We start from the raw sequence: 27,887 nt of genomic DNA on the forward strand, positions 1-27,887 counted from the left end.
AATTGAAAAGCTACTGGAGGAAAGGTTAATGTCAGTAGTTGAAAGAAACATAACACATCTTTCAAATAAAAGGCTTAAGTCCTCAATGAAACAAAGATGGAATTATTTATTGTTAGATGTTCCACACACAACACAAAAAGATTAAGATTTTCAATATTATTACCATCTATCATATGAATAACTTCTACAGTTATGTAACAACTGTAGGAAGGAAATGATCTTGTCTTTGTTCACAAAGTAACCCTGAAACATTGTTATTGGTAAGAACATGATAAGAAACAGTATAACTTCATCATTAATCACAGCCAGTTACTGAAACTGAAATTTCTTGGTTTCTTGTCTTGTTTGGCCAAGATCATTCTACGCCATGAAGCCTTTATATCGAGCACCCTATAACTTACAGCTGTGCTTTCTTAAAACGCTCAAAAACAACTAGACACTACTGTTTAATTGTGCCTCCTCCTCTTTTTTTACAAGAGATTTATAAAGTAATAGTTCATTTATCTCACAAAAAATGGTTGTCATGAAAAACAATGTGTCTGTGTGAAAGAATTATTATCAAGAAAGTACTTCAAATTTCCATCTTTGTTTCTACACTTTATTTGTATGTGCTTATGTTAACAGTAATGAATAACAAAATCAAACAAAAGATTTACAAAAGCTGTGAATGAGATAGACTTTTCCCTACCTTTCACTGTATTCATCAATATGGGCATAGCTCTGAACACTGTTTTCTTCAATGAGAAATTTGACTCTCTGATAGAACGATGCTGTAACAGACGGTGGCTGTTTCCGCAATAACACCTCAACAGGATCACTTGATGCTATACACATTATGTGATCTGAGCAAGAAGGATGTGAGCAGCACTCACTATCTGAGCAATCAACCATTCCATCTGTAAAAGAAGGAACAGTTGCTCTCCAACCCCTCTTGTTGATAACATGGTGATCAGATAGTTACTTACCTACCACACATTTTGTTTATTTAAAATCTTCAAACACCAAAATCTGCATCAGAATAAAACAACATATACATAAACAGTTCAGATTGTTAATAATTACTTCAATTGGTAGCTAGTTTTCTCTACGTGTTCTCCCACAATTTACAGTGTTTACTATTATGAAAACAGAGTGTGGCAATTATGAAGATATCTGAGATTAGTGAACAGAACAGAGCAAGTTAGATTAATTAAATTCACCCCATTTCACTGATGCTTTCTCTTAGTTTTAATTCAGAACTTAACTTGACATCCATAATCCTTATATGAGAGTACTCTCATCTAGCATTAGCATAGATGTTATGCATGACTGTTTAAAGAGGTTAAATAGTTTCATTCTTGCTATGTATTACATCATTCAAACAAGATGCAGAGATAAATAAAACAACACATTAATTATTTATCACAAGATGTCGTAACTACACAAACATGGTAGTAAATATTGAACACAGTGATTGAACTGAATAGCATGATTCCTTCAATAGAACAATATGACATTTAATCTGGACTTCCTAGTGCACTCCAGAAGGTTTCATTCACACACAGCATGATGTTACATGTGTGGGGACTCATACTGTAGGTGGCAATTCAAATTCACTTACTTAAGATCAGTTCAAGCACAAATGCTTCAGGTTTGGTTTCATGTTCAGAGTTCATATAGTTCACAAGTATCGATCTTCAGTATTAGATTCTCAACCATGGAATATTTGGAACTGCTTCAAACCTATTTGTAGTATGGGGCAAATCTTGATAAGAAATGAATTGAAAGGTAAAGCTGGGGACAATCACAGATGAGTTGTGCATAGATCTGAAAAGAATCTTTCACTGAACTTGATGGAAAATTGCACAAACTGAAGAATGAGACATGAAAGTAAGAACCGCATCATCATAATGACATCTGTTAAATTGAGTGCATAATTTTGGCTGATGAAAAATGAATAGTGTGAGTTAAAAAAAAAGAAAAAAGAAAGAAAAAAAACATTATAACACAGCAATAAACAGCTTAAATAGGAAAGCGTGTTGGATGATTAGTGTTCAACTTCCATCAATGATATGGCCATTAAGTAAATGAGCACAAGCTCGGATTGAACAACTATGACTTTCAAAGGAACCATCCCAGTATTTACCATTAACACATAAATCTTGATGACCAGGCAGGACTTCAATTCTGTTCCTCCCAAATGAAAGTGAAGTGTTTTAATCAATGCACCAATTCACTTGTAACTGAAATGGTGAGCAGTTCTTTAACTGGTTGGCTTGAAGAGGCTTTATAATACAGAGGTCCTCTCAAACTTCTAGTCAAAATTATTTAATAGCAGAGGATCCTAACCCAAGTATTTTGAGATAAGGAACTAATGGCTGGAAACAAACATTTAGTGGTTTATTAAAATAAGGGTTATAGCCAGTTAATGTCAACAACACCAGAATCAACATGTTTATTTCTATGTTATGCAAAATTTTGCTACTCCTCCTCAAATATTCCTGTTATCTGTTATACAGTGAGATGGTCAGTGATGACCCTACCAACCAGTCCCTCTTCAGCTCCTGTTGGATTTTCAAACACCAACTGCTTAATGTAACCCCAAAGATAAAAAGAATATTGTGTGTTTTATATGCTGCTCTCTATAGTATAAACAAAGTTTTGTTCTTGTGTAAAATTTTGCAACTTAATGCTTCATCATCCAAACTGGTAACACCTGTAAACAAGACTCACTTTTATCATAACATTAAAGTGACATGAATTCCAGCTGTCATAACTAACCACTTAATTTCAATTACTGCAAACATCACTTGGTTATTCAAACATCTAACGAAGCAGTCATGTTATGTGTATTTTCTATACTCATACAGTGTCACATTATTACACCTTCATATACTGAAAGCTGAACCTCTTCTTATCAGTTAAAAGAAGGGCACAATGTGATGAGGTAATATAAGATGATAACGTGTAAAACACACGACCTTCATCACATAAAGACCTAGAGTGAGGGATACAGTTCAGTATTAAGAACTGTATTTCAATTGGTCTTTCGGTATTCAGAGTTGTATATCAAAAGGCAGGAGTTATGTTTCATGTCCTTTCATACCATTAGTGTTGATTTAACATGATTTAGCAGACTGAGAAAATCTTGCTACTGGTCTATGAAACGTAGTTAACTTCACTACATACAACTGTGAGCACAGATTAGGTGCACAATTTTGCTATTTAGCTTGTTGTATGGGTATTTATAAGGGTCAGTCAAATCAAAATGAGACAGATGGACAAAAAGAAAGTAAACTCTTTACTATTGCAAAAGTAATACTATAACTTGTAATACATTTCTCCCACTGTGAGACAAGATGGTCAATGCCTCCATGGAAAAATTTGTGGTTGCCTACAGAAACACGATAGTATCTAGGCATTCACCTATTTGTCCAAAGCAAATCGATGGCCATAACTGCCTTTCTTCAGGGCTCCAAAATATTTATGTGACACAGGAAGAGATTCTGACTGTATGGGTGATGTATAAGGACTTCCCAGTAAAATTGCTGCAGCATGGTCAGAACAACTCCAGCAATATGGAGGCAGGCATTATGCCACCACAGAAAGATGTCATCTGTCAACATTATTGGGTGTATGGACTTTAATGTGTGCTTCAGTTTTTGCAAAGAGTCCATGTACCACTGTGTGTTACTTATGGTGCCATATTCCAGAAAGTCATTGAGCAGTGGGCCCTTGCAATCACAGGTAAAGGTTGTCATGACTTCTCCAGAGCTGGCTGTTACGTCGATTACACTGGAGAAGTTTTTCTGTACAATCCTGATCTCTCCCCATGCAATTTCCATATTTCTGGAGCCCTGAAGAAAGACTTTTGTGGCCGTCAATTTGCTTCAGGTGAAGAGGTGCGTGCCTAGATACAATCGTGGTCCTGTAGGCTACCACAAACATTTTTTTCATGAAAACAATGGTGTCTTGTCTCATAGTGTGATAAATGTATTAACAGCTATGACAATTACTTTAGAAATAATAAACAGTTTACTTACTTTTTCCATCTGTCTCGTTTTCATCTTACTGTCCCTTATAAATAAATGAAACTACTTGGGATGTAAGCATGCTGGTGTAAAGGACAGTAAAAAATGTTTTAACCAACTAATGATACTTTACTCTACATCTCAGCAGACATGTACTTAATTTGTACAGTATATTTTCTAACATCACTACATTACAACATGAATATGATTACCCATTTACTCATTTATTCGATATTTACTTCAGTAAAATGCAAACCGAAGAGAATTACATGCCACAATTGTGTTGACTCCTTCACAGACCGAATCAGACAACAGCTATCTTCTCTGCTTTCTCTTATTCACAAATGTTTCAAGTCACTATGAAAAATATCACAAATGCTGGAATACTCAAGTGTTTTTTACTCGCGCTGCTTAAGCACAAAAAATATTTCATGTAAATTTTAAAGTTCCCTGAATATAGAACAAACCTTTCTTTGTTCACGTTTGTTCATGTAATAAAATATTTTGGTAGGATCTAGAATAAACTACAATTTCTGTACATATTTTGGAGAAATAAATGAATTCAAAATTTGATTTCACCTTCATCATTGTCAATTTCATCATTACATTCCATTTCGAGTCGAATGCTGCAGTCATAACCCGCCCATCCATCTGAGCACATACAGCGATATTCTCCATCTTCCAGGGAACAAGTACCATGACGATTACAAGCACTTTTGCAACCAGCTGTCAACAAAAGACAATCATTACTTTTTTGTGTTTGTTAATATTGTTGCATTAACTTTATGATAGAAGTTTCAGTGAAACAACATTACAATGATTAGACTTACTGTCAAATATATATTATATCAGATAATGCATAACCTTTTAAAATAAATATGTGACAAGGATGAAATTGTTTTTAGCAGGGGGAACTTGTACTTCACCTTGCATGGAAAACAATGATACAGTAATGATAGATATGATGTTATGATTATAGTGAGTTGTGCTAAAGTGATTCTTTACAGCACTGCAATAATATCACAAATAATTACTCAAATACTGTAAATTTATTTTTGGAAAAAGTTGTTGTATAAATCAGCAACTCTTCTGCAAATACTATTGCCACCGAACCCACAAACAACTGATGTTATAGATGAGCCAACATTATCTACTATCAGTTTAAATGTTACTTCACATAGAAAGTAATTGACAAGGTGTTCAACTGCTATATGACATCAGAAGTGAATAACAAAGGCATCTGTCCATTACTGGTGCTCAAAACTCATCTCTCTATATAAAAGGCAATGAAGGCAACGATCTGACTGACAGACATACTTACTGACTGAGTGACTCATCATTGTCCAGCCCAAATCACTAAGCATAGAAAATTGAAATTGGAAGGAGGTGTGAATCTTATATGAAGGTGTCATGTAAGATGGGATTTTTTGAAATTCCAACCCTAAGGGGGTAAAAATGGGGATGAAGGGATTTTTTGGAAAACATCACTATTAAGGCAGTTTTGAAGCTAGAGCTAAGAAAACTGGTATTTGGTCTCTCAGGCAGAATTAAACAAAACCTGTTTCAGAATATTTGGAAATTTGATCCTATGAGGGTGATACAATGGATGAACTTTTTGAAAATAAATCATTATTAAAGAACTACTAAAGTATTTTTAAAGCTATGTCTATGAACATTGTTGATTGACTTCTTGGTTACAAATAAAAAAATGTGTTTTTCAGCATTTTGGAAATTGAAACCCTAAGGAAGTGAAATTGGGGATGAGATTTTTTATGAAAATATTTTATCTACTAAAATTTAAGTCTGTCTTCTCAGTTGGAAATAAAAAAATCCAAGTTTCACTGTTTATGGAAATTAAGCCCCTAAGGGGGTGAAACATTTTATGAAAATATTTCTTTGGGTACACATTTGTAAAGGTAAACCTCTGAAAATTGGTGTGACTTCTTGGTTAGAGATGAAAACTGTTTTTAGAAATTCAACCACTGAAGGTGTGAAAGAGGATCAGAGTGATTCACTCAGTCTTCACTGCCCAGTCGAAACTTCTGAAGATAGAAACTTGAAGTTCAGAGAGGGTGTGGATCTAATACTGTAGGCATTGTTTAAGGAGCCATTCCACTCAGAAGGGGGTGGTATAGGGGATCAAAGGTTTTTTGAAAGTAGGTTACTATTACAGGAATTTGAAGCTAGTACAACGAAAAGTGGTACTTGGTTTCTCAGTCAGAAAATAAAAAACTTGTGTTTCAGCATTTTTGAAAATTCAGCCACTAAGGGGATAAAATAGTAGGTGAAAGTTTTTTCGAAAACAAATAATTACTAAAGAACTACTACAGGATTTTTAAGACTACATTTATGACAGATGGTATTTGTCTCCTCAGTTAGAAATAAAAAAAAAAAAAAAAAGGGTTTCAGTGTTTCTGGAAATTCAAACCCTAAGAGATTGCAATAAGGGATGAAAATTTTTCAGAAAATATTTTGTTACTTTAAATAAATTTTAAAGCTAAATTTATGAAAACTGGTATTTTAGTTCTCGGTTAGATATAAGGAAATATTTGTTATGGGATGGAAGTTGCTAGGGAAATATCCCCACAAGAACGCAAAAGGCATGGTTAATCAAACTTTGGACTCTAACTACCAGAATCACTTTTTTGGTCAGAAGTACATTCAGGAAAGACCATGCTTAAATGGCCTTAATTAGTGTGAAAAGCTTAGAAGGTGTTGCAATTTGTGAACAACATAAAAATACGATTAAATAAAAACAAAAAAATCTCTGTAGACCATATAGGCTATGCAAGCTAAGCAACATGCGCTAAGCTAGTATATATACAAAAGGCAATGTCTCAACTGACTGATGCACGGATCAGTGTTCTGTCTGCACCAGTGAGGCGTGTGCATTACTTCTGCTGTGCGCTACGCATACTAGGTCGAAGAGAGCCAAATACTGTCATAACGTAGCGCTGTGCGTCAAGTGTGCTGGGGAGCACAACAGCGACGCCTGTGATAGCAGCAGAGAACTTCTGCTGACTTGCAATCAGTAAGGCAGGCCCCATGTCACCAGATGACATGGCTGCCTGACTTTTTCAAGTCACAGCCGTGCCAAAGGTCGTGAGGTGGCCACGGCCGTGCTGACACTGTGGAGAAGATGATGATGACAGGCACAGACCAGCCTGGCACAGGTGAGGGACAGCGCAGAAGCAACTCCCCGCCCTTCGACATCCTTGGGGATGACTGTCCAGAGGGAAGGCCAGGCTGTAGCTTGTGCCACTGAGAGGGACCCACAGTGGCTCTCAAAGCTGTCTTGTGGGCAGAGAGGTTCACCTTCACAGCCACCCTGGTTGCAGAGGAGGAGGAGGCCGTTAGGCATCTGCGTACAGCGTTCATCAAAGGCTTATGTTCAACAATAGGGGAGCCAACGCCAACTACTGCTACTGCACCTACACAGAGGAGTGCCGCCAACAAGCAGAAGATTCCCAGGGTGCCTGTCCCTGTGACCACCTCAGCAGCAGCCACAGAAGAACAGCACTATGAAGACATCCATCAACCCTGCAGCAACGACAGCGATACTGAAAGCTATGGGGGCATTCAGTGCCAATGCTGAAGAGAGGAAACAGCACTCATTGCCACTGCATGGAAGGCTGGCACAGACATCCTGCCAGAAACAGTCGAACAGGTGGCCCTGCTTGACAAACAACTGCAGCAGAACTGTGCCTTGCAGTAAACAGAAGATGCTGGACATCAGAGAGCTGCTACTGGCCAACAACATCCAGATGCTGCATCAACTCACCACTGACACTGACACTGACACCACTGACACTACACAAAGGAAGTGGCTACTCAAGTAGCAGAGTACTTGTGGCGTGCACATGGCGGTTTTTTAGGCTAGGCAGAAGTGCAAGGAGTCCTGATGAACACTCACCAGTCAACATGTAGGCAGGGAAATCAGGACACGCTCAGTGTAAAGACACTACAGCTATCAAGATATCAGCAGTAAATTTTCAGTGTGTTCGGATTAAAGTTCCTGAATTTACTGCCCTCCAGGAAGCATGTGGCGCGCAAGTTATTCTCAGGACTGAGACCTGGCTGAACCCTCAGATAGGAAGTTCTGAAATATTTTGTGAGGGTTGGAACGTGTATCAGAAAGACAGATTAGACATCGTACGAAGTGGTGTCTTCATTGCAGTTGACAAAAATATTGTGTCTACTGAGGTCAAAGTAGAGCGTGATTGTGAAGTTATCTGGACACGTTTAACAGGGCTAGGAGAAATAAAGTTAATTGTTGGGTGTTATTACCGGCCACCAGGTTCCACCATGACAGTTGTAGAATCATTCAAAGGGAGTCTACACTCTGTATCACAGAAGTACCCGGATCATGCTATATTAGTCGGAGGCGACTTCAACCTACCTAGTATAGACTAGGATGTCTATGGATTCATTACAGGTGGTACAGACAAGCCATCATGTGAATTACTTTTGAACACATTATCCAAAAACTGTCTTGAGCAGCTAAATCGACAGCCAACGCATAATGGAAATATTTTAGATCTGGTAGCCATGAACAGACCAGACCTCATTGATGGCGTCAGTGTTGAGACAGGGATTAGTGATCATGATGTTGTCATTACGATTATGGTTACGAAAGTTAAAAAGTCAGCCAAGAAGGCTAGGAGAGTATTCTTACCAGAAAGAGCAGATAATCAGTTGTTAGTATCCAACTTAGTAAATGAATCGACTTCATTTACTTCCAGTACGATAGATGTGGAAAAATTATGGGCAAATTTTAAACACATTGTAAATCACACATAGGAGAAGTATGAGCCGAAAAAGTGGGTTACAGACGGAAAAGACCCACCGTGGTTTAACAGCGCAATTTGGAGAATTCTCAGGAAGCAAAGACAGTTGCACTCGCGGTACAAGAAAGGTCAGGAGAATGAGGACAGGCGAAAGTTATTAGAGATTCGTGCTGCTGTAAAAAGAGCGATGCATGAAGCATACATCCATTACCACCGTCATACCTTAGCAAAAGATCTTGCTGAAAACCCAACGAAATTCTGATCTTACGTAAAATCGGTAAGCGGGTCAAAGTTGCTCACTGATCAGTCTGGCCTGGCAACAGAAGACAGCAAAACAAAAGATGAAATTTTAAATTTAGCATTTGAGAAATCTTTCACACAGGAGGATCATACAAACATACCGCCGTTTGAGTCTTGTACAGATTCCTGTATGGAGGACATAGTGATAGACATCCCTGGGGTTGTGAAGCAGCTGAATGGGTTGAAAATAAATAAATCGCCAGGTCCTGATGGGATTCCAATTCGGTTTTACAGAGAGTACTCTACTGCATTGGCTCCTTACTTAGCTTGCATTTATCGCGAATCTCTTGCCCAACATTAAGTCCCGAGCGACTGAAAAAAAGTGCAGGTGACACCTGTATATAAGAAGGGTAAAAGGACAGATACTCAAAATTACAGACCAATATCCTTCAGTTTGTTGCAGGATTCTTGAACATATTCTCAGTTTGAATATAATGAATTTCCCTGACACAGAGAAGCTGCTGTCCATGCATCAGCATGGCTTTAGAAAGCATCGCACCTGCAAAACTCAACTCGCCCTTTTTTGACATGATATCTTGTGAACCATGGATGAAGGGTATCAGACGGATGCCATATTCCTTGACTTCCGGAAAGCGTTTGACTCGGTGGCTCAAGGCAGACTCCTAACTAAGGTACGAACATATGGGATTGGTTCCCAATTATGTGAGTGGCTCGAAGACTTCTTAAGTAATAGAACCCAGTATGTTGTCCTCGATGGTGAGTGTTCATCGGAGGTGAGGGTATCATCTGATGTGCCCAAGAGAAGTGTGGTAGGTCCGCTGTTGTTTTCTATCTACATAAATGAACTCCTGCATAGGGTGGATAGCAATGTGCGGCTGTTTGCTGATGATGCTGTGGTGTACGGGAAGGCGTCATTGTTGAGTGACTGTAGGAGGATACAAGATGACTTGGACAGGATTTGTGATTGGTGTAAAGAATGGCAGCTAACTCTAAATATAGATAAATGTAAATTAATGCAGATGAATAGGAAAAAGAATCCCGTAATATTTGAATACTCCATTAGTAGTGTAGAGCTTGACACAGTCACGTCGATTAAATATTTGGGCGTAACATTGCAGAGCGATATGAAGTGGGACAAGCATGTAGTGGCAGTTGTGGGGAAGGCGGATAGTCGTCTTCAGTTCATTGGTAGAATTTTGGGAAGATGTGGTTCATCTGTAAAGTAGACCACTTGTAAAACACTAATACGACCTATTCTTGAGTACTGATTGAGCATTTGGGATCCCTATCAGGTCGGATTGAGGGAGGACATAGAAGCAATCCAGAAGCGGGCTGCTAGATTTGTTACTGGTAGGTTTGATCATCACGCGAGAGTTATGGAAATGCTTCAGGAACTCGGGTGGGAGTCTCTGGAGCAAAGGATGCGCTCTTTTTGTGAATCACTACTAAGGAAATTTAGAGAACCAGCATTTGAGGCTGACTGCAGTACAATTTTACTGCCGCCAACTTATATTTCACGGAAAGACCACAAAGATAAGATAAGAGAGATTAGGGCTAGTACAGAGGCATATAGGCAGTCATTTTTCCCTTGTTCTGTTTGGGAGTGGAACAGGGAGAGAAGATGCTAGTTGTGGTACGAGGTACCCTCCACCACGCACCGTATGGTGGATTGCGGAGTATGTATATAGATGTAGATGCAGACACAGCGTAGCAGAAGGCTCACAGCAGTGCACTGCGCTGTTGCACTGGATTGCTCTTAAGGTACTGACCATGGCTCTGACACAGTATAAACACAGGATACCCACTACTAACGTAACCTACCCTTGCATGTTCTGTTGTAGTAGCAAGTAATCCATTGCTGCTCTTAGTATCCCATCCACACTCTGTCCTTGAAACAGTTACCTTCCATTTATATTTCGTGTGTGTGTGTGTGTGTGTGTGTGTGTGTCAGATTTTTAACAATGGCCTTGTTGGTCAAAAGCTCACTTTCCGACTGTCTTTTTGTTGTGCCTATCTGTGACTCAGCATCTCCAATATAAGGTAACTATCCTTTGCTCAATATTGTTACATTCCATTCTGAATATTCCATTGTTTGATTGTGAAAGCATTTTCAAAGCTAAATCTAGGGAAAATTTGTATTTGGCTTCTCTATTAGAAATTAAAAAGAAAAAAAAAAAAATACTCATTTCACAATTCTTGGAAATTCAAAACCTAAGGGCTGAAATATGGGACCAAAATTTTTAATAAAATATTTTGTTACATTACTGAATTTTTAAAGCCAAATCTATGAAAACAGATATTTCACTTCCTGGTTAGATATCAAGAGATATGTGTTAAAGGACGAAAGTTTCTATGGAAATATCACCACAAGAATGCAGAAAGCAGATTAACAGAAACCACCGTAACTAGCATGAAAAGTTCAGAAGGTGTTCCAATTTATGAACAGCAGAAAAATCCGATTGAAGAAAAACAAAAACAAAATTCTAAGCAGACCATACAGTCTACATGATTGAAGCAGTGGGCACTAAGCTCCTTAATAATATAGGATAACTGAAAGAGGAGATCCATACTTCAGTCTGACTCTAAGACAGGTTTTTACATACCAGTTTAGATGCACATCAATGTGGTCACTACAACAAGTGGGATTTTTAGCTTGTGTTCACACTGTGCTGATGTAACATGAAAGAGTGCACTGTCTAGCACAGTTTACATATACTTACAAAGTAATTTTTACTACGATGTGACAACAGTGATACATTCATGGTTTTATTATCTGACATCAATGAATTTATATTCACCTACGATGTAAATTTTTTTAACATCCTAATGATGGTCTGTCGAATGTAACTGGTTGTTAAATAAAGAATTTTATCAGCAGCTCAAGGTACTAATCATGACAGTTTTCAAATATGGTAAGTTTCATGTAAAGAAATAACTTTGAGCAAACTTGATATAAGATGGGTGCTGCAGTTTAATACGGTACTTACCAAACATTTGACTAAAAATCAATATTCAGACAATTTTATTCAGATGATTTAACAAACAATAAAATGATTTTGTGCTTACACTTGTTACTGTAGATGAGGGTTGGGCCTGCCATTTCATACAAAAAATAAAGTAGTAGTCAAAGCATTGGGTGGATGCCAGTGGCTCTGCATAAAAAAAAGCAAAGTCAATTTCATCCACCAGAGATGTTACGATCAGTATTTTGTAGGGTGTAATCAGGATTCTCATCATTAACTACAGCTATCGTACAAAGCATAAAAAATAACTCCAAACATGACACATACAATGCATAAAAAATAACTCCAAACATAACACATCTTGTGCACCAATAGGTTAGAAAAAGTTTAAGAAGAGACCTAGATGCCAAAATTTAAAAGAATACATATTTTCACTACAGTAATTAATTCATGAGAGTATAGGGGGTGGATCACAGGCCACAAATGGCCAAATACCTGTTGTCATAGGTAGGAAAAGTAGGTCTTTTTTAGGATAAATCCAGACAACAGGTTCTCCTGCCTAAAGATTATCTCCAGCAGTTTAAAAAATACTGAAACAATCACTCATATGACAGGTTTTAACACTTCAAATAGCACACAAACCAGATGTCACAAAGAAAAACAAACCATTGGAAAGAGTAACGTGGGGCATTTCACAGACTTCACAATCCTCTATCAAAACATGTAGTCAATAAAAGACAAAATATAACTATTAGAAGTTGAGCACCATTCTTTGAACTGCACAGAAGTTTGTACTGCTGAGCACTGGTGTAGAGACACAGGAATCCAACATGTAGTCTAGTATTATCATTGTACGAAAGAGCAAACTCTTACTGCAGAACTACTTCAAGGGGTGGAGGATCATGCAATTATATCAGAAAAGGAACACAGTTCAAATCAAGACATGACCTCAGTACAGTAAGCGAAGACAAACACTTTGAAATATCAACTACTGAATTAACAGGGCTTGATATCACCAAGAAATTAATAATTTTGTGGGTGTATAGATCTCCAAGTGGTAGTGTGGACACTTTTTTTCAATAAATAAACAGAAGTTCTAGATAAAGTCTCAAGTACAAAGGTCAACGTAATTCTGTGTGGGGACATTAACATCAACATATCATAAATGAATCCAGCAACACCTTCATAAACATCCTCCAAAGTTTTGGCATGTCCCTCTTAGTCAATAGTGTAACAAGGGTTACTACAACAACTGCATCAGTAATTGACCATGTAGCCACTAATACGGACAGGGAAAAATGTGATGTAGCTGTAAAAGATCTCAGACTATCAGACCACCTCTTTCAAATAACAACAGTAAAATCAGGCATCGAATCATTCTCTAAACTACAAGCTTACAAACGACATCTATAAGAAATCAAAATAAAAGATTTTTCAAAAGAACTTAAAAAAAAAAAAAAATAAAAAAAAAAAAACCAAAGCTGCGATAAAGTATATAAGGAAACCAATGTGAATATGAAATTCTCTAAATTCTCCACATTGTTTAAACTGAACTTTGAAAAGGCATTTCCTAAAGTACACATGTCCGTATTAGCATCTCCCCAAAGCAGATGGATAACAGCAGATATTAAGAAATCCTCCCAAACACTTAGACACCTCAGTTCCATGAAACAGATTTGCAATGATCCAGAATTCTGAAATTTCTATCATAGAAACAAAAAGATCTATAGGAAGGTGCTGATTGCTGCAAAAAAGTCATTTAATGACAAAATAATATATAATGCAGAGAATAAAAGCAAAGCAGTCTAGGATGTTATAAAAAAGAAACGGGGAGAGGCAGACAAATGCAGAATAACATACTGCTAAGGGAGGGGGATAAGGTAATAAATGATCCACAACACTTAGCAAACTATGTAATGAGCAATTTCAAGTATTGCAGAGATGTTACAGAAAAAATTCCCCAAAACCAATATAATACCTGTAAATAATGTTGCACTAAATGCAATGATGTTACTTCCAATCACAGAGAATGAAGTCAATAAAACTGTTCAAAAACTAAAAAATAAAAAGTCAGTAGACTTAGATGAAGTACCAATGTGTGTACTGAAACAATGCATAGGGATTATACAAGGCCCCTTAACAAATATGATATATGAATCTTTCACGTCAGGGACATTTCCAGAGCAGTTACAACAGGCAAGAGTTGTACCTTTGCTTAAGAATGATAATGCAGAAGACATAGAAAATTACTGGCCCATTTCCCTGCTTTCAGCATTCTCAAAAATAATAGAAGCAATTATGAAAGACGGATTAATGAATTACCTGAATAAATACAATCTTTTAAGCGAATCACAGTTTGATTTCCGAAGAGGCAAAAATACTGAGTCAGCCATAGTAGAATTCACAAAAGTTGTACTTGATGCTCTTGATAAAGATGTGTGTGTGTCAGGCATATTTTTGGATCTTTCTAAGGTGTTTGATACAGTTGACCACAAGATTCTATTACATAAATTAGAAGCATTAGGAATAAGAATGGGTAGCTAATGACAAGTTTTGATCATACCTAACAGATAGGGTACAAAGAGTAGAGATAACACATACTTCAAATAGATCTAAACACTTAGTAAAACACTTATCAGAACCAAAATACATTAATATAGGGGTTCTGCAAGGTAGCATATTAGGACCAATACTATTCCTGATATACATCAATGACTTTCCCAGTAATGTTACTCATGCAGAAAAAATTCTCTTCGCTGATGACAGCAACATTATAGTCATTGAGAAAACAAGAGAACTCCTTGCTGAGAAAGCAAATGAAACTCTAAAGGAAGTTTATGATTGGTCAACAAACAATAAAGTGACATTGAACATAAAGAAAACTAATGCCATGAATTGCAGTTTGAAGAGGAAAAATGACAATGTCAAATTAAATGTAGATGGCACCTCTATAGACTGTGTAACAAGTGCAAAATTTCTAAGAATGAATATTGAGTCTCAGTTGAAGTGGTGTGAACACACAAAGGTACTTGCAAACAGAATGTTACCAGCATGTTATGCTATCATCAGTGTGTAACAGTGTCTTTTAGTTACATATTATTCATATGTACACTCAATTCTTAGTTATGGCATTCTTTTTTGGGGAACAAATGCACAAAATGTGAATATAATTTTCAAACTCCAGAAAAGAGCTATAAGAATAATAACTAAAAATACTAGTCGAGCTCATTGTAAAGATCTGTATAAAACATTGGGGATTTTAACTGCTTCATGTGAATACATTTATCAGTCAGTTGTACACATCAAAAATAACATTGGTAATTACTGCACAAACAGCTCTGTCCATGGCCATGCAACAAGAGACAGACTCAACTTACATTTACCAAGAAAAAATAAACATAAAACTCAAAGCGGCATTTTTATCAAGGAATAAAACTGTACAATAAATTACCAAAAGAGATTAAAGAAATTACAAAAATACGCTTATCTAAAAAGGTAGCTAAAAAGTACCTGTTATGCATTACATTTTATACATTGAAGGATTACTTAGATAAAACAGGGTAGGGGTTTGACAAAAAAATGTTATACAAATAAATAATAATAATAATGATTATAAAACATCCAACATTGCACATAACACCTTCACTTTATGTTTTTTTCCTTCTTTTTTCCTTTCTAGAAATACTTAACCCCAAGCTACGCATAGCAAAATGCTAACACCTCTTTCGGAGCTCAACATCATCTCCCTCATTATGGAAGGATGCTGACTCAGTTTTCACACACACACACACACACACACACACACACACACACACACCGGTGATCTCTGGGCCATTTACTGTGCCACAACTTCCCATTTGCTATCCTGTAAAACTGACTCAGCATCCTTCCATAATGAGGGAGATGTTGAGCTCCAAAAGAGAGAGAGGTGTTAGCATTTTGCTATGCATAGCTTGGGGGTAAGTATTTCTAGAAAGGAAAAAACATAACATGAAGGTGTTATGTGCAATGTTGGATGTTTTATAATCATTATTATATATAGACACTGAGTGAAGTGTTATGAAACAATGTGTGCATAGTGCGTGCAGTGACTGACAGTGAGATATGAGTGAACAATGTGGCATTACATTATTTAATAAGTTATTTGTAAAAAAAGTATTGTCTACCAGGAGTAAATCTAATGATTGTTTCTAACTAGAAGTCAATAAATTAGCTTATTTTAAATTGGTCTAACCATGTAAATACTTCCACATGTCCTATATCCTTGTAAAAAGAGATCAACAGATGAATAAAGCTGCTACTACTACTACTACTACTACTACTACTAATGTACCTGCCCACAATAGCACTCTGCTAATGGGAAACTGATGGGTATAAAACAAATTATTGGATATGGAACACTTTGTCATCCAGCTATTCCCACGTCTAAAGAACTTTGTCACTCATAAAGGTTTTTTAAATTTGAGGTTACAATTGTCACAGATGGGTATTTTGCAGACCTTCTGGAATCACACTGTAAGGATGGTGTCAACCCAATGGAAAATGAATTGACACATTCAGTTGACGCAATAACTCTCATAATTTTTCACACTGTTCCTTTAATGAGTTTGAAACAGACTGTTATGATTGGTTCAAAACTCAATTTTAATTACTAAGACTCTGCACGTATGTTAATGCTACACATTTCTTCATCCTTAAGGGGGAAAAAAAAAAATGGTACCGAGTTATGTAAATGTATTCACACAATATATGAGTCACTAAATTGTCTTAACAGTAGTATAAAGAAACAAGTTACAGTGAAGGGTCAAAATCATAAGATAAATACAAAATATGCAACACACAACTAAATGAGAACAGCACAGTTCAGCGAAAAATTAAAATATGTATAGAGTTTATTAAGAAAAGGAACTGCACAAATACAGCTTTCATATAACTTAATCAAACTTACGTAGTGTACAATGTCGACCATTCCATCCCTGAGAGCATACACAGGTTCCATTCTTACACTGTCCATGTTCTGAGCAGCGAGGATCACAAGGCAACAAATCACAACGATCACCTGTCCATCCAGGGTCACATTCACATTTCCCTTTGTCACATCGACCATGTGGCCCGCAATCAAGACTGCAAAGAGCTACAAAAAGTACAAAATGATATTAATAATTGTGATAACTGGAATTTGATATACGTAGCATTTACATGGGATAACTGACTAAAGCCTAAAGGGTTCCTTTTCTATCAACTCTTTTCTCTCTCTTACTATCTCCTTTGGCCCATTCCCACATTTTGTATCTTGCACTTCTATTATCATCCATATCATTTTCTCAATGGCCTCCCCTCACTCCCCTAAATCCCATTGTGCCACATGACATGACTCATACCAGTACTGGAAATGCTGCCTGTGTCCATATATCTCTGTTCTTCCTGTAGTGTCTTTCTTATCTTCTCCATTGCCTTTCCCTCTCCTACTACCTCCTACAATCTAATGTTTATGTATCGATATCCTGGTCATAACATCATGCATAAGGTGAGTGTTGTCTCATCCCATACCACTGCATGCTTCTGCTAGTTTGTTTCTTATCAACATACATTAATTTATGTAAAGATCGTGGTAAGGAGTTAAAAAAGAGAAAACAAAAGGAGGCTGACTGCATCTTCATCATCTATCTTTTGCCTGGTTGGGAGCTTTGCATAAGCTCTCCATTTATGCGCAGTTATTGACCTCTGCATTATTTATGGCTTATTGCAAAAATGACAGGCCAGCTGTGTTGTCCTAGCAAAACATTGCAATTTGCCAATCTGCAAGGCTAGTAGAATTTAACCAGCCCGGCTAATAAGCCATGTGCATGTTTTTGTTAGTTAGCACTGTTTGTGAGGAAGGATGATTTTTCAAGAGCGTAGCAACAATATTAATCTTGATGTAAGAATTAAACATTTTACCAACATATACATTGTTCCATGAAATGTTATCAAAAATCTTAACCTTGTTTATGTGTGTATCAATGGATCAGTGCCTCCAATAATACAGTTAGTGCTTACATTTAGCACTTTCATTATTTGCAATTTATCCACAGCTTTCCCAATTCTTTTCTGGGTGACTTAATTTTGTTCTTTGTTGCAGTTACTACTGCACATTTTAGATTTTCCAAGCTTCAGTTTTTTGTTTGGTGTCTAGTGTCTTTCAGCTGTGATTTCATTATATTTCTACAGTCTTGTCTCCTCACATGTAGCTAAAAGGTTCCTCTTCACTGGACTCTGTTTCCTACCTTCTGTCACTAATCACCATCTATGCTGATTCTTGTCAGGTACTCATTATATTTAATTTAATGACAACCAGTTTCCAGATTTCACTTTGAATTTTTAACTTCATTTTCAATACAGTATGTATTGCATTACAACTACATTATGGTCACTATATACATATATCAGCTCTCGAATATAAACTGCCCCATGTGGCCACCTGTCAAAAACCTGAATAACCAACTTTTACACCTCGGACCACTGCAAGACATGCTGGAAGAGTGTCAATGAGGTTCCGGAATGTACCGTGAGGAATGCATAGCCATGCCGATTCCAATGCAATGGCAGCTGTGCTAAGTTTCTCAACTGAGAATCCATGGTGCAAACAGCCGCACCACCATGCTCTGCTGGTAGAAGATGCCATGCTGAGGAAAAACCAATGCATGTAGGAGAGGACATGGTCCCTATGAATAGAAGCATAGTTGTGTTGATCTATTGTGACTTCATAAATAATGATACCCAGGGAATGCCACAAAAACATTCCCCAGACCATAAAACACCCTCCTCTGGCCTGGTCCCTTTGCTTTCACCCATGCCCTGCCCTCATGCCATACACACCACTGGCCATGTGTCTGATGGAGCATAAAATGTGAGTCATCTGAAAAGGACATGTGTTATCATTCAGTGGACATCCATTTGTGGTAGTGGCATACAAATTCCACCCAGGCACCCAGTCAACCTTTCTTTTTTTCCCAAGACCACAAAAAAGCATTATAACCACTTGACATGTAATAATCTGTAGTTTAATTTTTCGTTCTGCTTAATATTGTCCACTGTGTAAAGAATGATAAGAAACAAGTTTCATGCATGACAACACTCTATCCAAATGACGTATGTTCACCTATAATGTTTGGTTACCTAAGAACTAGAGTCCCTTCCAGATGCTAGTCAGTTGTTTCCTGAAGATGGCTTAATAAGCTGAAAACTAGTTTGAAATAAACAAAAATCAGTAGAACAAAAACAGTGCCTGAACAAAAGATCACTAATTTTTTTTAACAATAGTGGCATGAAACTGCCTTAGCTCTCTTGCAAACACTGTACAAGAACTAAAGTTTGTTGGGATTTATGTTATACATGGTAACACAGTAAAAAGGCTCAGATAAGATGATGGCATATTTAAACATCAGAAGATTTTTAAAGTTTGATATTTGGTAAAGAGCAGTCCTTTGTGGTGTACCACTTGATGATGGCCTTAAGGCATTAACTGAAAAACGGAAAATATGTAATTTTGAGAGTCAATGGTGATTATGAAGTGTTTTAGAAACATAGCTGCACTGTTCTCCCAAAACATGAATTACATGCAACATACTTTCTTATGTGCGAGATCAGTCAGTTACATAAAATAAGGAAAAGGCAACTATTTACCAACAGAGGATTGGTGCATGGTGCACGCACACACACACACACACACACACACACACACACACACACACACACACACAAAATTGTTGTATACTCAGCTTGCATGAGCTCGAAAGTTAGTGTTAACTGTTTTCTGTTACGCGTCTCTGCGCACTACATACCAGTGCTCCATAGGTAAGTATTTTCCTTTCTCTTATTAAAAATGTATTTCTCCATCTGCGATCAACTCATTAAAAACTATTGGAAAATGCACATAACACTGCAAAACTGTTTCTTTCCCTGAATGTGTATTACAAAAGGCAATGCGAGTCCCATTTTGATAGTCTGTTTGGACTTAGCAGCAAGGCACACTTCAGTAAATATTCCTCTGATAATTGAAATCTACCTTCTGATACTTTGTAATTAGGATAACAGTAATGATTATATTCAGATACTACCATTTCTCACCATACATCTCGGGTACCAGATTCAGAACAGTATAGAAGATGTGCAGAGAGTAGCAAAGTTTCTGCACCATGAGCTATATTTAATGTGTTCTGAGAGTTTATACAGGGTGTCCTACCTAAACTTTTCACCGCTAACATCTCTGGAACCACAACAGATACTGACAAACGGCTTTCACAGGTTTGAATTTATGGCAGGGGCTCACGAAAGTAAATACTATGAGACATTCTAAACTGTTTGCAAACATTGGTTTCATCACAAATTTATGTTTTTTTTTAAGTGTACACTCCATATTATTCTATATGCAGTCAACAACATGAGAAATCAGAAAAGCAGGTGTAGATGTTCTGGCGGCTGCTGCAATAAACCCTCATGCCAGTATTCATGAAATGGAGAGACAGATGAGAATCCCTAGAACAAGCACTGTGTGTATTCCGCACAGGCAGAGATATCACCCATATCACATGGCGCAACATCAAGGCCTCCATGGAAATAACATTCATGATTGCCTGGAATACTGTCAGTGGGTTCTGTGGCAAAGCCATGACTTAATGCGTAGGGTACTGTTTACTGACGAAACCACATTTACAAACCATGGGAATGTCAGCCTACACAATGTGCACTACTGGTCACCAGAAAACCCACTCTGGATTCACCAGGTTAAACATTAGTGTCAGTGGAGTGACAATGTATGATGTGGTGTTGTAGCGCTACACATGCATGCTTTGTAGGCACAAAGATAAATACTGGCACTAAATCCTCTGCGTCAGTAAATAAATTAAAAAAAAAGGTGGAAGACGAGCTTTTTTTCTCCGCCCCGAGTTTCGACTACTGCATTTTCATACATTATCCAACGAAGTAAATACAAATAAGAATATAAACATTTTGCCATGTATTGTTATGTGTTTGCTGCTCTCTCATTTAAATCCTGTCTGCCTAATAAACTACGAAACTAGAGTGAGACAACAGCAAACGCGGAAGAATATACATATCATGTCATGTTTATATTCGTATTATTCTTATGCCTAATGGTGATACAGTCAGAAATGAAGCACAGCAATTGACTAGATTTTTAAATCTAAGATGACTCTAATTTCTGTGCAGAATGTAATGTACTAAAGAGGTGTCTGCAAAGATTTTCAAACAGAGAAAAATTTTCGCTAAACTCTCGTTCAGAACATCTTCTATCATACGCAGTGTATTATTTGGTTCTTGTTGATCATTATCAAAGAAAGCAGCAGTGTAAGTAACAACAAATTGCAGTCTCTTGCCATTGTTTCGCTAATGAGATGATTCCTCTCTCTCTTTTTTTTTTAATTGTAAGCGGCGGTAGTGCGCACGAAAGCAAGCCATGCCGCGAGCTGTGACAGGCCGTAAACATGCACTATCAGAATGCGACAAACAATGCATGACACAGTACAGTAATTCATTTTCAGCTTAGAGTGCCGTAAACACCTATAACAAAGAAAACGGCGCTTATCAGATCAAAGAAAAGTAAGCAATCAATTCAAACCAGACGAAGCAAGTGAAAAAGGAAGGGTATCCGTACAAATACAGACGGAGCGCCTGACGCGTAGCAATGGCTACCTGGTAAAGCTTAACTGCTAAGGTTACGACTCGAACCAAACTACTGTAGCTGTATCGTCATTCATTCGACCTAAGTTGTGTCTCATATTACAATGGACCAACTTTGTTTCGATTTGGAGATGCGGCCTAAAACTTTTCTCTCCCCTTGAATTTAGAGTCTCAAATTTCAGGTTCGGCTTAGATTCAGGAAAATTTTTTTTCCTTGATTTTGAGTCTCATTTTTCAGGTGCGGCTTAGATTCGAGTGCAGCTTAGATTCGAGTAAATACGGTACTTTTCAGTCAACCCTTGTACCATAGTGTAACTGATGTACAACTACATGTGTGACCCTTTGACAGCCATTAATTTATCTTACTCTGGATGGTGGTTATTAGTATTTTGTTACCGTTATGTCCATTGTCGTCCTGTCTAAAATTTCAATAAAGCATGTACAAGTAAACCATGTCCTTGTTTTCATTGTGGGTGACTGGACATCTGTATGTACCCTAGGCCATGTACTAACAATGTACATAGCAATAGCTAAGAACAGCATTTGTCGCATCGTAGTATGTCAATCACATCGCAATTAAGAGCAACATGTGGGTCACGCTTGCATTGCAAGAAGTGCAATAGCAGCGTGTTTCATTCATTTCATGTTTCAACTTTGCGTTCCAATTCCCGGGATGTAACTGATTTATTGCGATGCAACCAATGCCATTATTATAGTGATTTCTCATGTTAGTGATTGTGTGTGGAATAATATGGGGAGTATATTAAGAAAGAAAAAAAACAGAAGTTTATACTGAAACAAATATTTGCACACAGTTTAGAATGTCTCACACTATTTACTTTTGTGAGCCCCTGCTGTACATTCATACCCTTGAAAGCCGCTTGTCAATGTTTATTGCGGTTCCAAAAATATCAGCAGTGAAAAGTTTAGGTGGGATACCCTGTATAAAAAGTTCCAAGATTTATTCTTCAGAAAGAAATCTAAAGACACATCACAGGTATTATGCATGGCTCATATAAGGTTAATGCAAGCTGGGATTATAGGAAATATGAATCATCCTCTTTTTTAGATCCTGCAATGAAAATAACAAGAATAGCACCAACTGTGTATTGCTACAGTTAACAAAAGTTTTCGTCACAAATTGTTAGCAATTCAAGAGTAAAATTACCAAAATAAACACAAAATACTTCACCTTGTGAGCAGTCAGCACCAGTCCAATAATTATCACAGACACATACAGCAGTCTCAAGGTCGTAAGAACCATGATCAGAGCATCCTGGCAAGCATTGGTATACTTGCTGATCTACTGAAGAGCAGTTTATGCCTTGCCAGCCAGCTTTGCAGTAACATTTTCCACCAACACATGAACCATGACCCGAGCATGTGGGATCTGGGCAATCCACTGAAAAAATGAAGGTAATAATTGTAAACTGGGATTTTAATATAATTATGAGACTAAGTGTCACAGATTCTCCGAACATTATTCTGAACTTAAAAATACTGCATTGCGCTGAAGTGAGGGGATTGAACTCTAGTGCACCAATACAGAAATGTTATCTTACATGGTATTCCAGTACAAGATCACTCAATGTGTCTTCAAGACATTAGGTGGCACGGTTCTTGACTGCAGTGGGTTAAAATTTGCCCTCTGTGCACTTGGCACACCGTACCTGTGACTTAGGGACCAGGACGGCACACTGGAACTTCTGATGGCCACGTATGATCAGATAACTGGGAGATTAGGCACTAGTGATAGTCAGGACAAGGCGATCTGGAAGCTGAATGTCACCCACAATGTCATTTCACAGTCATGGAGATCAGTACAGAAGGCTGTAAACATTCAATGATAGAATATTTTATGATTACCATATGCTACAACTTAGCATCAGGACCACTACTTTAAGTATAAAATAGTGTCCAATTAGCCTGTCCTGGCTAGAAGCTTCATAGCAAACTCTAGGTAACATATCTCCCATGAAACTTATCACCAAACTTGAGAGGTCACTCTGTAACCTTGACAAGCCATCAAATTTTCTCCCCTTTAATAAAGATATTGCTCAGCTTGGGGAACGGGGTATCTTGTCCACAGTGGTTGGATATAGAATCAGTGGAATAGTGTCCTGTTAACAAATGAGTTACTGTGTAGCCTGAATAGTTATTCTCATCAACTGTTAATGTAGTGTGACCCTAAGAAACATTACAATGCTGTCTATATCACAGTAAGGAACTGTTATACCCCTTCAACATCTTCTTTGAGGTATCATCATGTTAAGAGTATAACATTGCTTGTGTTTCCTATGGGTGTCAGGATGTAATGATTCAGGGCGGTCTCTAGGTATAGGCCTAATATCTTGCAACAGCATGTGGAACTTTTTTGTGATGTATATAAACCAGGTTTTCATCCTATGAATGATGATGTCCAACCATAAAGGGCTGACTTGGAGGAAATGTATTTGCAACATGAGAACATCATGTGTCTACATTGGCTACCCAACTTCCTGGACATAAATTTGATCAAACATGCATTTGATCCTTTAGGCTGAAGGACTGCAAACCTGCCATCACTATCAAGAACCATTGCTCTCTTTAAGAGGGAGCCCATTCAGTCCAACAATGACAAGTATTGTCATAAAGCCATGTTGGGTAGCTTCAACCACTGTACCCCCACATGAGAACATCACACCCCATGCTGAAAAGATGCATATCTCTGGTGAGAAACGCAACATATGGTAAAAGCCACCCATGAGAGGTTTTCCAGTGCATGCTGTATCCATCACACAGTGTCACTTGTCACATTAATTGTAGGACACATTTTCATGTAAACATTACAGAGCCTCATGTTGTTAAAGATATTTCTAAGACCTGTAACTCACAGAGATGAGCACATATTTAATGCTAATGTATAATGAAACCATGATCAACACTGAAGTGACCTATAACATAATGAATGAAATCTGGACATATCAACAACACTCTCCACAAAAGAATGTTCTCTTTCTTCCAAGGGCGGTAGCCTGTTCTACAGTAATGAGATGGCCAAGTAAAACACTGATCTACTTATAATGAAATTAGTACAGTGCTTAGTTCAAGGAAAGTTTTCGTAACATCAATGTCTGAGAAATAAATAGTATTTAATTATTATCATCTAAACAATGTTATATAATGAAATGAAACCTCGTTTATTTTTCCTCCTTTCTCATTAGGCTCTAGTAATAAACGAAATAATGTAATCATACCTTGTTCACAAAAAGGGCCTTTCCAGCCAGCTCTACAAACACACACACCACCAAGGCATTGTCCATGTCCTGAACAGTCAGGAACCTGACAGTCATGTTCTGGAGTGTCGCACTCAGCACCCTTCCAGCCTTCTTCACAGTGACACAGGCCACCACCATATTTGCCATGATTTGAGCACAATACAGGACATACACCTATAAAGAACACACTTCTGTAAGTATATTTCTGAAATTTATATAAGTCAGTAAAGAAACTAGGAGGAAGTATGGAAAATAGGAAAAAGCATAATTTCCTAATTTGACATTAATTTAAGACTTTTTGTCAGATTGAAATTTACTGACATCTGCTACTAGTCCTAACAGGAAGAGCACTAATCACCATCTGACTATCTTCGAGGCTAACGCATCATCATTATTGTTAATAATATTGTAGCACCAAAATTGATGGGATTTCACCCATGATCTATTCCTATAGCTCAAAGGTAGTATGTAGTCATCAAGTTAAGTACTATAATCCAGGCACAAGGCGGCATAGCATTATTAGCCACACTGATAGCCGCCACAATCAGACTATGAAGTTACAAAGATGCTCTCTGTTCTCTCTCATAGAGATCTGTATCAGAAGCTGACAGTGAATATTGTCTATTTACTAACCTTTGCCACTCTATTCATTCTGTTCAGTTTACATACCTATTGTGTTTATGATTTGTATTTCACTTCGAAACTTCCAATTCCCACCTTTATGCATATTTATTTAGTTCCTGGGTTGGAAAAAAGGTATGAAACAATTAAAAAATATATATATATCCATCCCAGAAGCATGGGGGAAAAGCTCAGAAAATTCCACATCTACAAACAACGAGAAACAACCTGTCCAAGAGAACAAGACACCACATAGACACATATGCAGGCATTAACAAAGAGATATCAGCTAACACTCCAGTGATTTGTGGCATTCACATTCCACAACATAAAAATATCAGTAAACAACAATTGATAGACCACAGATGGAAAATAGTAGTTTACTAGGCATCGGTTTATTTTCTTAAGTTGAAATGAAGAGGTGTGTTATTTTCGTGTAATTTCATGAGATTCAAAGTCAAATCAGACATTGTACCGTGAATAATACATGGCGTGGTTGTTTGTTTCGCATAAAACTAGACGAAAGTGGACTCCTGCGCATTATCTTAGCAGAAATGTATATCATGCCTTTGATGTCGGAGAGGTTGGAGGAGATCTCGACAACATTCACCAACACTTAGGTGAATTTCTCTATTTTCTAGAGATAATAGTATGTCGGTACTAACCAGCCATCACCCACAGATTTTCGTGAAAATCTCATTTGATGAAAATTTTTTAACGAAATTCCATTAGATGGCCATTCGTTGTATACTATAGTGTGCGTGATGTTGAAGGCAACCTAGTTTTGACATGTTGCGCTTATTTATCTTCACTAACCGTCGGTGGCCGTCTCCTAACTTTGAACATGTCTGAACGGTGGTAACTGCTCTCCCCAGACTGCGCCATACTTGTACTTCAACGGTACGTAATTTGCTTTGTATAGTCAATGAAACTGAACATTAAATCAGACACTATAAACGGATGCAGGATACACACGAAACTGCTTGCCTGACAAACACGTATACGAAATAATGCTGAAGCGTGTGTTTTGTAGCTTTGAGAAAGCACTAGGGCTGCACGAGCAGCTTGATGCTTGATCGGATTTCTATTATGCAAGTGTCGAACCTTGTGCATTCTTGAGCGTGTTTACCAAGAATAGGAAGGCTTGTGCAAGCATTCACATTTGATTTGATTTACTTTTTATTTGTCCCTGCTAAATTATGTTCTGTAGAAAGGTTGTAGGACACGTGAACGAATACAACATTACACGGAGAATGACAGAATAACAGCAATACTGTGAAACAGTTTCCCTAGCGTATATACCGCGAACAGTTAAAATGAGAATAGTATTTTCATTTATTTAACCCCTCTTTACTCAACATACAACGTTTCCTCTTCCCTTTCTTTTTTTTATGGACTGCTAAGTCAGCGCATCGTCACGTGAGCGCGACGTTTTCTGGTACACAAACCCGTACTAAGTGCAAGCATGCTCGAGCCATGTGGACACGCGAGAAATACGTGCATGCTTGAGCAAGCACGCTTGCCCACACGTGCTTGTCAAGCATACAGTTACGTACCTTTAGGATACGAGGGATCTGTAGCACTGCTGACAATATGTAGCCTACTGGTACTAATAAGTACAATATGTTGCGCAGGGGATGTTGGGAGCTGCCTAGCACTTCATCTGTGGTTGCTGCACTATATTGGTGTTCTGTGGTCGCTGTCTAGCACTTCGTTTGCTACTGATGGGAAGTGAAATGTGGGGTTAACAATCCCCACATCCGCCTCTCAGTGTCACGACAAACAGCAGACTGGAGTCAACACTGCGTTTACAATATCTGCTACAATTCTACGGCGTGCTGCATCGTTTCCTAGCTACTGCTGGTAACGGGCAGAAACAATTCGTACGCTCCGAAGTTAGACGACTTCCACTGATTCCTCCGCTCCCAGGAAAGTGTCAGGTCAAATTACGCATATAAAATTTTTAGGTAATATCTAAGAAAATTTTATTTCACTGATGTAAGTATTAACAGATACTGCGCCCCCTAATTTTAGGATCTTAATCTCAGCAACATTATGAGCACTACTTAAATCGCTAAAACTACCTATCATAGTTGATATTTGTTAGTTCCATGGCCAGCAAGGAAAAAACGCTATTTACGAATAATAAATCTCTCCATTATAAAACTGAAATAAAGTATTTTGGCCACTACATCCCTAGGCTGTGTATACATCGAAAGTGACCACGGTGCTCAAGTCTTGTTTTACTATTAAGAGAAGGGTACCACTTTTCAAGATTTCTACTATGGTTTGAAATGATGGCAAGAC

General features: G+C 37.6%; 1 protein-coding gene across 1 annotated transcript in view; it reads right to left on the reverse strand.

Moving 5' to 3' along the window:
• The window catches only part of LOC126475424 (teneurin-a), a 353,360-nt gene that overhangs the window by 159,898 nt on the left and 165,575 nt on the right, over positions 1 to 27,887 (reverse strand). The window contains exons 6-10 of the mRNA XM_050103269.1: positions 24,939 to 25,133; positions 22,895 to 23,104; positions 16,970 to 17,155; positions 4,590 to 4,736; positions 689 to 896 (exon numbers count right to left, since the gene is read on the reverse strand). Coding sequence (XP_049959226.1) covers positions 689 to 896; positions 4,590 to 4,736; positions 16,970 to 17,155; positions 22,895 to 23,104; positions 24,939 to 25,133 — 946 coding nt within the window. The remainder of the gene's footprint in view (positions 1 to 688; positions 897 to 4,589; positions 4,737 to 16,969; positions 17,156 to 22,894; positions 23,105 to 24,938; positions 25,134 to 27,887) is intronic.

Source organism: Schistocerca serialis, chromosome 4, assembly GCF_023864345.2.
Source record: "Schistocerca serialis cubense isolate TAMUIC-IGC-003099 chromosome 4, iqSchSeri2.2, whole genome shotgun sequence".
Taxonomy (NCBI): Eukaryota; Metazoa; Arthropoda; class Insecta; order Orthoptera; family Acrididae; genus Schistocerca; species Schistocerca serialis.